Source organism: Thamnophis sirtalis, unplaced genomic scaffold (assembly GCF_051295495.1).
Source record: "Thamnophis sirtalis isolate CommonGarterSnake01/CBP01778 unplaced genomic scaffold, rThaSir2_p1.2 scaffold_6, whole genome shotgun sequence".
Lineage (NCBI taxonomy): Eukaryota > Metazoa > Chordata > Lepidosauria > Squamata > Natricidae > Thamnophis > Thamnophis sirtalis.
The window spans coordinates 76719746-76734353 of record NW_028261386.1 but is presented as its reverse complement, the minus strand read 5'-3'; the positions used below and the strand labels follow the sequence as shown (position 1 = coordinate 76734353).

Sequence of the window (14608 nt, the reverse complement as noted above, 5' to 3'; positions counted from 1 at the left end):
TTCATGGTTTTAGTTGCTTTAGATAAAAGTCCCACCTGAAGCAAAAGCCATTTCAAATTTTTCACAAATACATAACTAACATTGCTTGCGTTACAGCTGTGTACCAAATATAAAGCCAGATTAATTCTGCTCTCTGGTTTCTCTCGGAACATAGATTTGGTGTTCAAAGCAGAAGAGAGTTTGCCTGTCGCTTTCTCCTCCCACACCCAACAACTGGTCAAAAATTATAAACTGGCTTTGCCTAGAGAAAAGCAGCTGACTGGGCTTAAGATGTAATCTTAAATGTGTAAAAGAAAAAGCAAGTACATTTGAGAATGCAGTTTAAATGCTTTTGGATATTTTTGAAAAAAACGAGTATGAAAGAATGTGGTTATATGGCATGTTTCACTCCTAAGGCAACGTAGAAGGTTGAGCATGTATTCCAAAGAGATCCCAGCAAATCTAGATGGCCCAGACCAGGAATCTCCAAACTTGGCAACTTTTAAGACTTGTGGACTTCAACTCCCAGAATTCCCCAGCCACCATGAAAGAGTCAGAAAGGAATGTTGCATATTCAATTATAACTTGGGGAATAATTTATTGGTGAATTTTTACTCATGGTGCTCATGAAACTGAATGAACAATTCATATAATGCAGCATTAAAGATATGATGCCATTTGACATGGCAGACAGACAGACAGAAAGACAAGTGTCCCAAAAGTCATGCTATAATACCAAGAGGTTTCCCCCTTCAGTGGCTATTTATCCAGCCAAATGCTAGAGATTCAATATCCTCAGATTTTCTATATCATAACTAACACAGATGACTGTTCTACAGACTCAGGCACCTTGTAACCAACAGAGGTGTTAACCAACAAAGAAAGAAAGAAAGAAAGAAAGAAGGAAGGAAGGAAGGAAGGAAGTAAAGAAAGAAAGAAAGAAAGTGTTGCTTACAGGATATTCATGGTATTTATTTTACATTCATGTAAATTATTTCATTGTATTGCACTTCATTTCTATTTATTCTTCATTTTCTTGTTGCATTCGGCAAGTAGTCATTTTCTCTCAGAATGCTAAGGATCCATGGCATAAAGTGAGACACTCGGACATAAACGCCAGGTTTCATGGGCAGGGCACAGCCTTTACCCCAGGAGGTGACTCCATGTAGCATATATCTTCCTTGTTCTTCACAGACCAGGGGGCCTCCACTGTCACCCTGGAACCGAGTATTTGGAAACAATGAACCAGAAGTGCAAGAGAAATCAACATAGCCCTAAGATGAGTTACACACCATTCTCACTGGATGACTAATCATTAAAAGGACTTCATGAGGGTCAAACTGGACCCAAAGGGTGGATGTTATACAAATAACATGAACTGGATGGGTTCTTCAGTAAGAAGATTTTTTTTATTAATTGGATTTATTCATTTAATTAATTGGTTGATTTATACAGCCTCTGGGTGTCTCCCAATATTAAAACAAATAAAAGTATATACAAAGATAAAATAAACAAGAAATCAAAGAAATAGTATCCTGGAGAATCATGAAGACATCCTCGACACAGCCCGGAAACAGGCTGTGTTCCATTCTGAATTTAAAATGAATATTTTCTTTACTTGCAAAGGGAAAACTCCTCTGAGGTGGCATTTTCACTGGGGGGGGGGGGGGGGGGATGAAACATACTTGGGTTTATTGACAAGCCATATCTTACCGAACAGCTATCAGATGCACCATCAATATTACCAGCACAGAGTTCATGGTTACGAACTGCATTATCTAGAAACTCAGGCCGGTTACACACTTTATTCTCAATGACAGGGAAGCCAGTCTCTTTAAGTAAGCCTTCTCCACCAGTTCCTTTGAAAAGCAGATGGAAGGGAGGAAATAATGTTACAGGATAATGCAGAGAAAAAGCAACAAAGATGATTAGGGGACTGGAGGCTAAAATATATAAAGAAGGATTGCTGGAATTGGGCATGTCTAGTTTAAAGGACTTGTGTTCCAATATCTCAGGGGTTGCCACAAAGAAGAGGGAGTCCACCTATTCCCCAAAGCACCTGAAGGCACGACAAGAAGCAATGAATGGAAACTAATCAAGGAGAGAAGCAACCTAGAACTAAGGAGAAATTTCCTGACAGAATAATTAATCAATGGAACAATTTGCCTCCAGAAGTTGTGAAAGCTCCAACACTGGAAATCTTAAAGAAACATTTGGACATCCATTTGTCTGAAAGCATACAGCATTTCCTGCCTGAGCAGTGGGCTGGACTAGAAGACCTCCAAAGTCCCTTCTTACTCTGTTATTCTGTATGTTTCCTGATCTGGTAAGAATGGGATCAGATTCCCCTAGCTTTTTTTTAATGGAAATGTTACTTAAAACTTCAGGATGCAGGCATTATTTGTCCATGGTATAAATGAAACCCATAATATTCTAATATGCTCAAGGAAGCTTCATTTTCACCAAGTATGGAAATATATATTTTTAAAAAATCGTCCCTTTTTACCACCCTGTTAATCTCTAATAATTTCTATGTGACTACTACCTTGCAGCTCAGAAACTAAACGAGTGTAACGCTTTGCTGCCATCTGGTGGTCATTTGGATCTTGCAGCCCAAATCTATTTGGGGTAATCCTCATTTACCAATCACAAGTAGAAAAGGGACCCCTGTGCTTTTTCCACTTGTGGAAAAGTTTCCTTTGCTTTAAAGACTTGTGAAGGTCATAAATGTGAGGAGTTATCACAAAGTTCCTTTTTCATCACTGTCATAACTGCAAATGGTCACTAACAACCATTAGACTTAACCAAGTATCTTGCAAAATATTTTCCTATTAAAATTAAATGGCCGTCCCTGTTAAAAACAGAAATGTGTCTAATTTGTGTGGGGTTGTATAGTCTCTAATACAAGTAGAACTCCTTTCTTTGTTGAATTAAATCTGATCTCTACCTTAGCCATCACTGTGATAGAATTTACCTGTCCAAGAACCATCCAGAAGCTTGAAACATCCTATTGTAAAATATATCCCATTAATAAAGTTTTTTTTTTCAAATTTCCCATAGTGACTAAATTGTGTTGTGACCAGACAATAAATATGAAAGCATTCATTTGTTCATTCATTCCAAGTCTTCCCAGATGTATGGAAGATAAAATCCATCAAAAAAAATCAATAAAAACTCATCCATTTTATATCCATCAATAAAAAAAGATGGGAAGGGGAAAGGAAGAAATGTGAAAACATAATGGTGGGTAGTTTGAATTTTTAACCACTCTGAGGTCACTCACCTTTTGTTTCTCCCCATCCTGTGACATAACATTGTGTTCCATCTGCTACAACAACGTTGGCTGAAGGTAAGCAGACTGGAATGACTTCATTGGTGATCCGTACTGGGCTGGGAGAAAAACGATATTGCCGCTTTTTTCATTCTAGTCACTTCCTTCTATTTTCCCCACAACAACAAGCCTGTGATGTGAGCTGGCTCTCATGGCTAAAGGCAGGACTTGAACACATGGCCTGTTGCTTTCTAGCCTTGTGCCTTAACCACTAAAACCATACATATTTTTTAAGTAATACATTCCTAGGAGGCGGAAGTTTACACATTGTGATGTCAGCTTACTTGCTAGTTCCTTAGGCACATTGAACTTCAGAATTTGATCTCTAAAATGAATATAAACAAGCATTTACATAAATGCAGTAGCTATTACTGAACATGTATCATATATCTCCCAGTTTCAGTCTGTTCTTCAAGTCAAACAACTCTTGCTACTGCAGTCACTTTCTGGAAGAAAGATAATTTCGTATAAGTGTTAAGAGGGTTGCACTTCATAATTAGCCTTGAGCCATCCTATATAAAAACACTGTCTCCTTTGATATAATGGAATTGAATCTTAATGTTGTAGGAACAATAGCAATAGCAGTTAGACTTATAGACCGGTTCATAGGGCTTTCAGCCCTCTCTAAGCGGTTTACAGAGTCAGCATATTGCCCCCAACAACAATCCGGGTCCTCATTTTACCCACCTCGGAAGGATGGAAGGCTGAGTCAACCCTGAGCCGGTGAGATTTGAACAGCCGAACTGCAGAACAGCAGTCAGCTGAAGTAGCCTGCAGTGCTGCATTTAACCACTGCGCCACCTCAGCTCTTATAAAGAATTAGAAACCATTAATTAGCTTCAGCATCATTGTAGCGTCTAGTGCAGTGTTTCTCAACCTTGGCAACTTTAAGATGGATGGGCTTTAACTCCCAGAATTCTCCAGCCAGCCAAAAAACATTGTTCTATTGTGTCTTTTGTGAAGTCAACCTGCCTTCATGCTATTTCACATTGTCAGCTATTTTCCAGCAAAACAACCACAAATATCTTAAGCGGGTCTTCTCAAGTGAGCTGAAAAAAGCCTGGATTTTGAAATAAGATACAGGTAGTCATTGACTCGTGGTCCAGCTGTCTAAACAAGACAGTTGTTATGTGAGTTTTGCCTCATTTTACACCCTTTCTTGCTACAGTTGTTAAGTGAATCACTGTAATTTTAAGATAGCAACATGGTTGTGAATCTGGCTACTCCATTGACTTTGTTTGTTAAAAGGTAACAAAAGGTGGTCACAAGTCCCTCGAACATTGCAACTGTCATAAATATGAGTCAGTTTCCAAGAGTCTGAATTTTGATCTCATGACTATGGGGATGCCACAATTGTTGTGAGGATGAAAAATGGTCATAAGTCACTTTTTTCAGTGCCATTGTAAATTTGAACAGTCATTAAACAAACTCTTGTAAGCAGAGGACTTCCTGTATTTACACTTCTCTGGAAACAAAGGAGCAGGAAGATATATCAAGGTTAGTGGTGGTCGGAGAGGAAGAAAAAGAAAAATTGTGGAAACTCCCCAAATTTAATCTGAAATCTACCCAAAGACAAAATTTCCAGGAAGTGCATTGTCTATTCCAGAGTGAATTTATTCTCTAGAGCAGTGGTAGTTAACCTGGTCCCTACTGCTCCCTAGTGGGCATTCCAGCTTTCATGGTGGGCGGTAGGGGTTTGCTGTAACTCTGCTTTATAAATTTTATAAAGTAAAGTTACTTCCCTACTTTATATATCACCATTACTGTGGAACCAGTGAGCGGTTAGAAAATTTTACTACTAACAGAGATACAAAAGTGGGTGGTAGGTATAAAAACCCCTGTTCTAGAGAAATGTTTCTCAAACTTGTCAATTTTAAGATGTGTGGACTTCAACTCCCAAAATTCTGGGAATGATTTCTGGGAATTGAAGTCCACACGTAAGTTACCAGGTTTGAGAAGTACTACTCTAAGAGGAATTGGGAACAGATAACCAAGAACTGGAGAAACATTAATTTGTGTGGACGGAGTGCTATGCATCCCACCTTGAGCTCTTGGAAGAAAGGAAGGACATAAATCTAAGAAACAAATAATACAAACACCTGGTAGAAGAACTCTGTGTTTTTATCTTTAGTGGACCTAAACAAGTACGGTGCAATAAAAGCTCTAAGTATGCTGTTGTTATAGATTGCTTCCTATATAATTACTGCTAAAGCCAGATTTGAAGTTAATGTTCTTCCTTCTAAATTGTACACAAACCAATCCGTATCATTTTTTTAAAAAAAGAACTATATGGATACACTTCCATGCCAGAAGTTTATCCCAGTTGCAATGATTTTGTCCATAACAACAATGCAACCACCTAAACACAGAGGCACGGTGTGCATGAATAAATTTGGACCAATGGTGGGTTCTAGGCCCAGGGTCCTCAACATGAACATGTGGGGCATGCGCGCACACACACGCTGCACGCACATGCGTCTTGCCTTCCAGCGACGCCTCTGCAACTGTCCGCAATGTTCCAGCTGCTTGGCGGAGCATCGCGCAGGCACTATACCCACCATGCGCATGTGCGGAAGCGCCGAAGGCCTTAAAGGACAGCTAAGGAACGAGGTCGGGCAGGTGGGCCCTCTGGAGCACCGTACCGGAATGGTACCCGGTGCTCCGGACAGGCTCCGGTACGCCTGTACCGCCTGCAACCCACCACTGATTTGGACATTACTTCAGATGAGCATTGTACCATAATGAAACTGGATCAATTCAATTGTCATTTTAGAAATGTTCCTATGTTCACACCAAGGAGTTTTGGAATGGAGGGTAGAGAGATTATTAAAGATAAATATTGTCACCCAAAGGATACCTGCTTAATTTCAGCAAGGCAAAGTCTGCCTGATATGGTTCTTTGAATATTTTCTCAACGCTGCGATGTTGGGCGGATGGTTCTAAGGCTGCCTCTGTGTGCAGGCCGAGCGACACTGTGTAATATTTAGGATCTGGTGACCTACAAAAGACAAATATACCAGGTGAGAATATCTTCATAGATCCACAACTTAGGTAGATAAGAAGAGGACAATTCAATGAGAATTTCTGAAGACTGGAACCATATGTTATGCACGTCTGCAGGGAGGAAAAATAGGGCTAGGGTAGCTCTGAGACTTGTGAAAAAACTCTGCTGGACTTAACAAGCTAAATGACTCGAAATCACTGTTTCATTCTGAATATTTGGGGGAATGATGGAAAACCAGAATTTCAAATACCAAGCATCAGATGCCAATGGTTATTTAATTATATTCACTTACTAAATGGCACTGATTGTTGTTAATCTACAATCAATGCATCATTGGTTGGAGCTATTTGTTTTTTGGTGAGAAACAAAGGAAGCTGAAACACCAAGCCAGGTCACTATTCCATACTATACAGCTCAGTCAGGGACATGCAGTCACTAGAGGCAGGGGAGGCGTGGCCTCACCAGTCATGAGGAAAAGGAAAGAATTTTAAAGAATTTTTTAAAAAATAATTAAAGCCAAGGTAGTTGCTGCCAGATTCCAAGCCACAGTGACTTGGAGTCTGCTTAGTGTTAACTATATGAGGAGGTGAGAGAAGTATGCGCCTCCTGTGCATAAGGAATTTTTCGCCTTTTAAGAGTTAAGCAAGGGTTAAAAAGCAAAAAATTTCATATGCAAAGGAGGCACGTGATTCTCCCACCTCCTAATCTAGGAGCAGCGAATCATGCCTTGCACTTGAGCGATTGCGCAATCTAGCAGCAGAAGCCTTGCTTGTAAAATGCGCCTGTGTTGGAAAAGTTCATGCTCCAAGCAAGTTCAACTCTCCACTTTGCATCGCCAAGAGCAGAACCATCAGAAGACTTAGAGGTCTCTTATTTCAAAAACTCTCCCTTAAGAATGATTAAGTCTGCATTAAAAAATTATTGTTATTATCATCCCCGACATGGGAAATTAAAGCAATCTGCATATGGAAGCCACTTGGGAATTTATGGCCAACAAACATGGTAAGCGAATATGGAACTACTGAGAAGTAAAGCCCACAGACTTAATTGCTGGGCTGGCTGCAGGCTGGGGCAGCGGGCGGGCGGCGGCCTTGGCGGTGGCATGAATGTCGGCCTCGGCGGCGGCAGGGCACTTTGCATCACAGGAACTTCATCAGCCACTGCTGCCGCTTCCTCGTTGCCGCCGTTTTCCCCTCTGCCCTGGCCGCGGCTTATGCTGCGTTTGGAGTGCTGCCCTTTCAGAAAGCCCCGCCGAAGCCCCAGCACTGTGTCCGCTATAGAGCGGGACGCGTCCCGCCTGTATGACAGACACAGTGCCGGGGCTTTAAAGCCCTTCTGCTGTGTCCACCATAGAGCGGGACGCATCCTGCCTGTATGGCAGACACAGCGGCGGGGCTTCAGTGGGGCTTTTGGAAAGCCGTGCCAGGGCTTTGGCAGGGTTTTCCGAAAGCCCCGCCGAAGCCCCGGTGTTGGCAGACATAGGGCGGTAGACATATGGTGGCTTTTGCCCGCTTGCCTCACCAGCCATAAAGCTCACCGCATGTCACTGAGCTCAGTATTACCCCTGTGCCACTTGGCAAGTGATTTCCAAGGCTTTAGATGCAGGCCCTTGCCAGCCCTGAACAGAAATGCCAATGAAGTACTGACACTGGCCTTTTCTGTACCCAAAGTTGTATCTTCTCATCCCGGAGCCACAGCCTTTTTCCATGTGCAATTACTCGGAGACAGTAGCTGAGAAAATGTATGAAGCGTTCTTGGTTTTCTCTGAGCTTGTTGACCCAAACTAGGCAACATCATCACTGTTAGTAAGGAGTGAAGTTTGCTCTCAGTTTATATTCTAATGGCTTGGTGGAGGTGGTCTTAGAGATTCTTTGATTGGAGTATTTACTGTTAGCAATTGTGGTGAATATCTGTAGCTTGGGTGTAGGATGAGGATGAAGGTTCATTTTACGAGCTTGTGGGTTGCTTTCCGAATATTTCATTACCCCTTTTTGTTTACTGTTTATATTTTTGTTTACATTTATTTTTGTTTACATTTTTGTTTACTGTTAGCTGGTTTGGTAATTCCTTGATTGAGGTATTGTTTATTTCTTGTCGGTCTTTGTGTTAATCTACGCTTGGCTAGGCATTGACTGCTGATGGGAAGGTGTTTTCATCTTTTGGTTCCCTTTTTGGCTTATTGATATAGATACACTATATTGCCAAAAGTATTCACTCACAACTGATTATGTGGATGGGTGAGCGAATACTTTTGGCAATATAGTGTATCTGTGTTTGTGTCTATATGGCTATTTTAGAGAAAATATAGTCTGTCCATTTTGCCATCAGGGTCTTCTGGGAACCCAGTTGGTAGGTATGCCAGGTCACAAAAGAGATGTTTACACACATCACAAAGCCATATGCAAACAAATCATACTATGGTTTGGAACAAACTGTGAACCAAGCCACAATCTGTGATCTATAAGGAGGTCTTGCTGTCAATCGGTCATGTCCAATGGAAAGCTTTCCAATTTTGTTAACAGTATATTAATTCTCAGACATTACACATTGCTTTCTTCTGATTTCTGATTCTAGTTTTCCTTTTTTCCTCAAATAGTTTCCTAAGAGTTGATAATCTTGTATAACATTGCAATTACTAGTGTCATGATGAGCTATCTGTTCATCCAATAGGTTGCCAGCTGCAAACAGATTACAGACTTCTGCTCTCACAATTGCATTAAAGGATGGGATAGAAACCACTCAGGTAATCAAGAGTGAATTAAACCCTCAGCATGACTAATGCTAAACTAAATGGCATATTTGTCATAACAGCAAAATGGTAGATTTGTCATAATCTGGCCAATACCTGCTAGGGTTAACATAACAAGCCCAGGTTATCACAAAACGGCCCCAAATAGATGTAGAAAGCTCTAACTCCATGATGATGAACCTATGGCACGTGGAGCCCTCCCAGCTCAGATCCACTGCGCATGTGCACACATCATCTGCCAGCCAGCTGGCTTTTGGGTCTCTGCTGCGCATGTGTGGGGGAAGGGACGCATGCGAGAGATATGTGTGCATGTGTGGGGGTGGGAGAGCATAGGGGTGCGCTCCCCCCACAGCCTATTTTTGGTCCCATGAGGCTGCAGGGAGGCCTGCTAGGCCCAAAACGGGACACGAGGGGTTTCATGCGCAGTGGGACCAGGGGAGGGGTATCGTGAGCTCATTGCATAATAGGTTTGGGTACACACATGCATGCTGTTGCACACACACACTTTTGACACACGGCTACAAAAAGTTAGCCATCACTGCTCTAACTCTTTGCTGCTAACTGATGGTCATCTGAATTTCTGTGGCCCAGATACAATAGTCTAATTAATATCTACTACATCCTGGTGATTTTCTAGCTATGGAGTGACTACAACTCCCAGAATTCCCAGGTTGTGAATTTGCCAGTTGACATTTCAACCCCTTGCACAATATTATTGGATTGGGAAAATCTGATCTCTTCCTCAAGGGAAGTTTTGTTTTTATTCATCATATTTTGAAGCTGCCCATCTCCCTCACAAAGGGACTCGAGGCAGTGTACAAATAAAGGTTTTACCGCTCTAAACAGTGAGTTGCTGTCAGAACCCATTGTGGCTGTATTAAGGTACCTCCACAGTAATGTTCTTTGTCGTCACTGGAAAAAAAAAGAAAACATAAGATTAATTATATAGTAAAGTAGCTGAATACTCATGCTCTGCTACAAAACTATGTGATCGGGCTTGATAAATCTACATTTACAGCTTTAAAAACTAATGAGCAGTTACAATCGGCCTCTCCTCTCCTCTTCCTCAGGTTTGCCCCACAGAAACCTCCCCTATCCTAACCCCTTCTCTCCCTCAGGCTTGCCACACAGAGGCCTCTCATATTCTATCCCCTTCTCTCCCTTAGCCTTGCCCCACAAAAACCTCGCCTTTGCTATCCTCTCCCTCAGGTTTGCCCCACAGAAGCCCCTCCTATCCTATCTCCTTCTCTCCCTTAGCCTTGACACATAAAACCCTCTTCTATCTTATCCCCCTTCTCTCTCTCAGGCTTGCCCAACAGAATCCTCCCCTATCCTATCTCCTCCTCTCCCTCAGGCTTGCCCCACAGAAACCTTTCCTATCCTATCCCCCTTCTCTCTGTCAGCCTTGCCCTACAGAATCCTCCCCTATCTTATTCCCTTCTCTCCAAACTCCCATCCAGCAGGCCAGATGAGTCACGTGCTGGCCATGTCCAAGTGGCAATTTAAGCAGAGATCTTTTCAGTTGGGGAGGGGGTGTAGAGTTCCTTAGCATCAGAGCGTGTTAATAATAATAATATCACAAATATTAATGATCTGATGGTCACTTCAAAAAATCCTTTCTAGGCGAGCACCTAGAAGCCAAGAGGAACAAATGTGCCACATTTCAAGTTTGTAGGCTTTACAGTTCTGGAGATTTTGTGATGTGGCATGAGTGTTTTTCATGTATGTATGTATGTATGTATGTATGTATGTATGTATGTATGTATGTATGTATATATATATAATATAATATATAAAAATATATTATATATTTATATTTATAAATATAATATATATATTTTATTTATATATTTATAAATATAATATATAAAATTCACATAGAAATCAGAAGCTGTTCATTCCTTATTCAATCTCCTTATTTTCAAGCATTACACAAAGCTAATAACAGCATCTATGAAATGGTTTAAATTTACAACAGTTCACAACAAACTGTGTGGTATTTCTTTTCTTTCTTCTTTGAGACTAATAAATTCAAAGTGTGAAGCCATATTTGCAGAGCAGAATCTTGTACTATCTTAGCTATTAAAAGATTTATTATGGCTTTGGGCTTTATGGATCTATCATTCAAAGTGATATCTAAATTAACAATGTATTACAAGCAGATGAGAGCAGATGCAAACCATTAAGGAAGGCAACAATGGAATGCAAAAAGCAATGTTTCAATAGTACAAGGTAAATGTTAAAAGGATAATAATTGCTCATGATACTGTTCTAAACAGGGACATAATTGGCTAGTGCTAGGATGGGAGACCACATGGAGATCTCACAGTTGCATGCTAGACTTGAGAGTTGAAGGCATTGACAAACCACTTCCAGGTATTGCCACCAAAACATGGATATAAAGTTCCCAGGAGTTAAATATCATTTGAGAGGGCCTTTACATTTATTATTATTGTTGTTGTTGTTGTTTCTCTTACTGTTATTCCGAACACACTGTATAGAGTGAGGTCCTTTCACCATTGCTGAGTTGAAATGCTGTTATCCATTGATCAATGACTTGGGAGAAAACCATACCAGAATGAAAGTTGTAAGCGTTCCTAGTCCTGTCTCTGCTGTTACTTCTATTGAAGTCAATATAAACAGCTGACTCTCTTCCAGAAAGCTAAGTGACAAAGTCCAGGATATTTCATACCCTTTCAGACTACTTTGGGGCAGAATCACAATATGAGGAGAAATACTATTTTAATAAAGGTATAGTTAAGGGCAATTTAAAAGATGGAACCAACATCATGGAGAGGTGGCAGAAATGATGTTGCCACTGTATGATGTTGGGTCATGGTTAGATGCAGCAGAGGAAAGATCCTGAGTGATGCAACATGGCACAATTAACTTCTCTCTTCCTCATGGTGAGGATAAAGCAGGTTACCCCCTGATCTGATTTGACATTACTTGACATTCCTGGCTTACCCAGGTGTGGTCATTAAGTGAGTGGCGCAAAAGAACTGCTTGCTGATGCTCTCTCCTGCATGGGCAGCAGAGAAATGCAGTCTGCATTTTCATGACTGAATTTCTTTGAGTGTCTCTTTTCCAGCTCAATGCCGCAATTTCCTTTCTGCCAGCCAGAGAACTCTGCCCCAAGCGGCTGAAATCAATCCATCAGCTAGAACTTTTGCTCTTGATGAATCTGAATGAAGAAGTCCCTTCATGACAGACTATTTTCACCCAACCCCTTTGGGAGAAAAACCGCTGCCTGATGGTGAGACTCGGCCTCTCTGGCATTTTTTGTTCTCAAGGAAACTGGCTGAAAAAGGTCCATTCTGGAAACCTGGGCAGAAATCCAAGTTTGGATTTCAGGAAGGACCTTTTTCAGTCAGCCTCCTGGAAACAGCCAGGCGGCTTTACCTGCTGGCTTCCCTATGACTTTCTGGGGAAGCCGGCAGGGAAGACTATAAATGGTGATCACATGATCATGAGGCACTTGGCAAGATGTTGTGAGTATGAATGCTTGCCAAATGCATCAATCACAATTATGTGACTGTGGGGGTAATGCAAGCTCAGGTGAAGATTAAAAGTTCCTTTGTTCAGCACTGTTAGAATTTTGAATGGTTGCTGAACAAATGGTCCTTAAGCAAGGACAATCTGTATAGAGAAACTAGGAAAGATGGACTGCTATTTACAATTTTGGAGAAAATAATCTGGTCTCTTAAAAAAACTATAAGCAAGTTCAGTGAAAAGTTTCAAATAAGGAAGGTACAAGCCCTGAGCAATAGAATATAACAACAGAGATCTTTGCTTATTGGGTGGATGAGAAATATAATAAATATCCTATTATTTATTTATCAATATCTCATCCTCCGGGATTGGGTGGCCTATAAATTTAATAAATGAATAAATGAATTATTATTATCTTTATAAATAGTTCAAGGTTGCAAATGTACCTAATATTCCTTCCTCCTCCTATTTTACCTACAACAGCAGTATGTAAGATATTTATATTATATATTATATTTAATACCCAATACGGAGACTCATCTGCCAGGGCCAAGAATGAGGATTTGAAACACAGCTACCAACAATTCTTCCAAAACATAGACGTGGTGGATATTTGGCTCTTCCACACCCATCATCAGGAACAGCTGAAATGGGAGAGATGTAAGATATGCACACTATAGCAAAGGTTCAATAATTATTTCCTTTAATGAGAAATCCTGAGAATTGCCTTTGTTTGTGGAAGAATAGGTCCAAAGGTTAAGCATTATTAATTTTGTCAATGAAAATAGGTCAGGCCTGAAATAGGTCAGTTGAAGAGAACAGTGGTGGGTTTCAAAAGTTTTTAGTACCTATTCTGTAGGTGTGGCCTATTTTGTGGGCATGGCTTGGCGGTCATGTGACCGGATGGATGTGGCCAACTTGGAAAATGTGCTGAACTCACTTAGCAACGCTCTTTCTTAGCAACTAAAATTTTGGGCTCAATTGTGGTCATAAGTTCTTTCTTTTCCTTCCTTCCTTCCTTCCTTCCTTCCTTCCTTCCTTCCTTCCGTCTGTCTTTCCTTCCTTTCCTTCTTCGTTTCTTTCTCTTTTACTTTATCTCTTCCTCTCTCTCATAAACACACTTCCCTTCCCATTATTTTCATCGATATATTTTATAAACTAAAACTGGTGCCCAATAAATCCTATGATCATGGCATTCTGTGTCCTACAAGCCAATTCACAGAGCTCCCAATTCAGCCTCTTACTGCTCTGGGGGTTAAATAAATATGGTTAATTGTCCTGTTATCTCTTGCCCTTGGTTCTCGCCTTTTTAGCAGAGCGACAGAGAGGACTAATTTCAAATGGCTTTTTTTCTTTTTGCCGAAGCCAGATTTCTCTGCTGCTCAATGGGTGACCTGATGGGTGTCCGAAGGTGTTGGGCACGCCACAGAAGGCACGCACGTCACGCGTGCATGCACACACACACACACAGACAGACAGAAACAGCACATCTGTAAGGGGGACTGGATCAGCTGGGAGGCTAGAAATCCATGCAGAGAAAGGAAAAACACATGTCCCCCCCCCCAAATTGGAAATGAGGCAGCTGTGAAAGAGTAGGGAGCAGTGCGCACCATGTGGGCTTGTCCAACAGATGAAGAAGGAACAGGAGGTGAGGATTCAGGTGCTGGACAAATCCATGTGGCACACGCTACTCCCTTCTCTTTGACAGCTGCCTTGTTTCCAATTGGGGAGGATGCATGCAGAGGGAGGAAAAATGCATGGATTCCCCCCCAATTGAAAATGAGGCGGCTTTCAAAGAGAAGGGAGCACGTGCCATGTGAGCGTCTCACAACAACCGAATCCTCACCTCCTGTTCCTTCTTTGGCTATTGGACAAGCCCATGTGGCGCGCGCTGCTCCCTTCTCTTTGACAGCCGCCTCGTTTCCAATGGGGGGAAATCCATGCAGAGGGAGGAAAAACACGTGGATTTCTTCCCCAACCCCATTGGAAACTAGGCGGCTGCCAAAGAGAAGGGAGAGCGCAACACGTGGGCTTCTCCCAATCCTCCACTCTG

The 14608-nt window shown here is 41.4% G+C and overlaps 1 protein-coding gene across 1 annotated transcript in view; it reads right to left on the bottom strand.

The window, feature by feature from the left end:
- Nucleotides 1-1007: 1007 nt before the first annotated feature.
- The window catches only part of LOC148045035 (plasminogen-like), a 38458-nt gene continuing 24857 nt past the window's right edge, over nucleotides 1008-14608 (bottom strand). The window contains exons 14-19 of the mRNA XM_087719011.1: nucleotides 13079-13199; nucleotides 9898-9975; nucleotides 6168-6308; nucleotides 3263-3369; nucleotides 1693-1838; nucleotides 1008-1196 (exon numbers count right to left, since the gene is read on the bottom strand). Coding sequence (XP_087575137.1) covers nucleotides 1008-1196; nucleotides 1693-1838; nucleotides 3263-3369; nucleotides 6168-6308; nucleotides 9898-9975; nucleotides 13079-13199 — 782 coding nt within the window. The remainder of the gene's footprint in view (nucleotides 1197-1692; nucleotides 1839-3262; nucleotides 3370-6167; nucleotides 6309-9897; nucleotides 9976-13078; nucleotides 13200-14608) is intronic.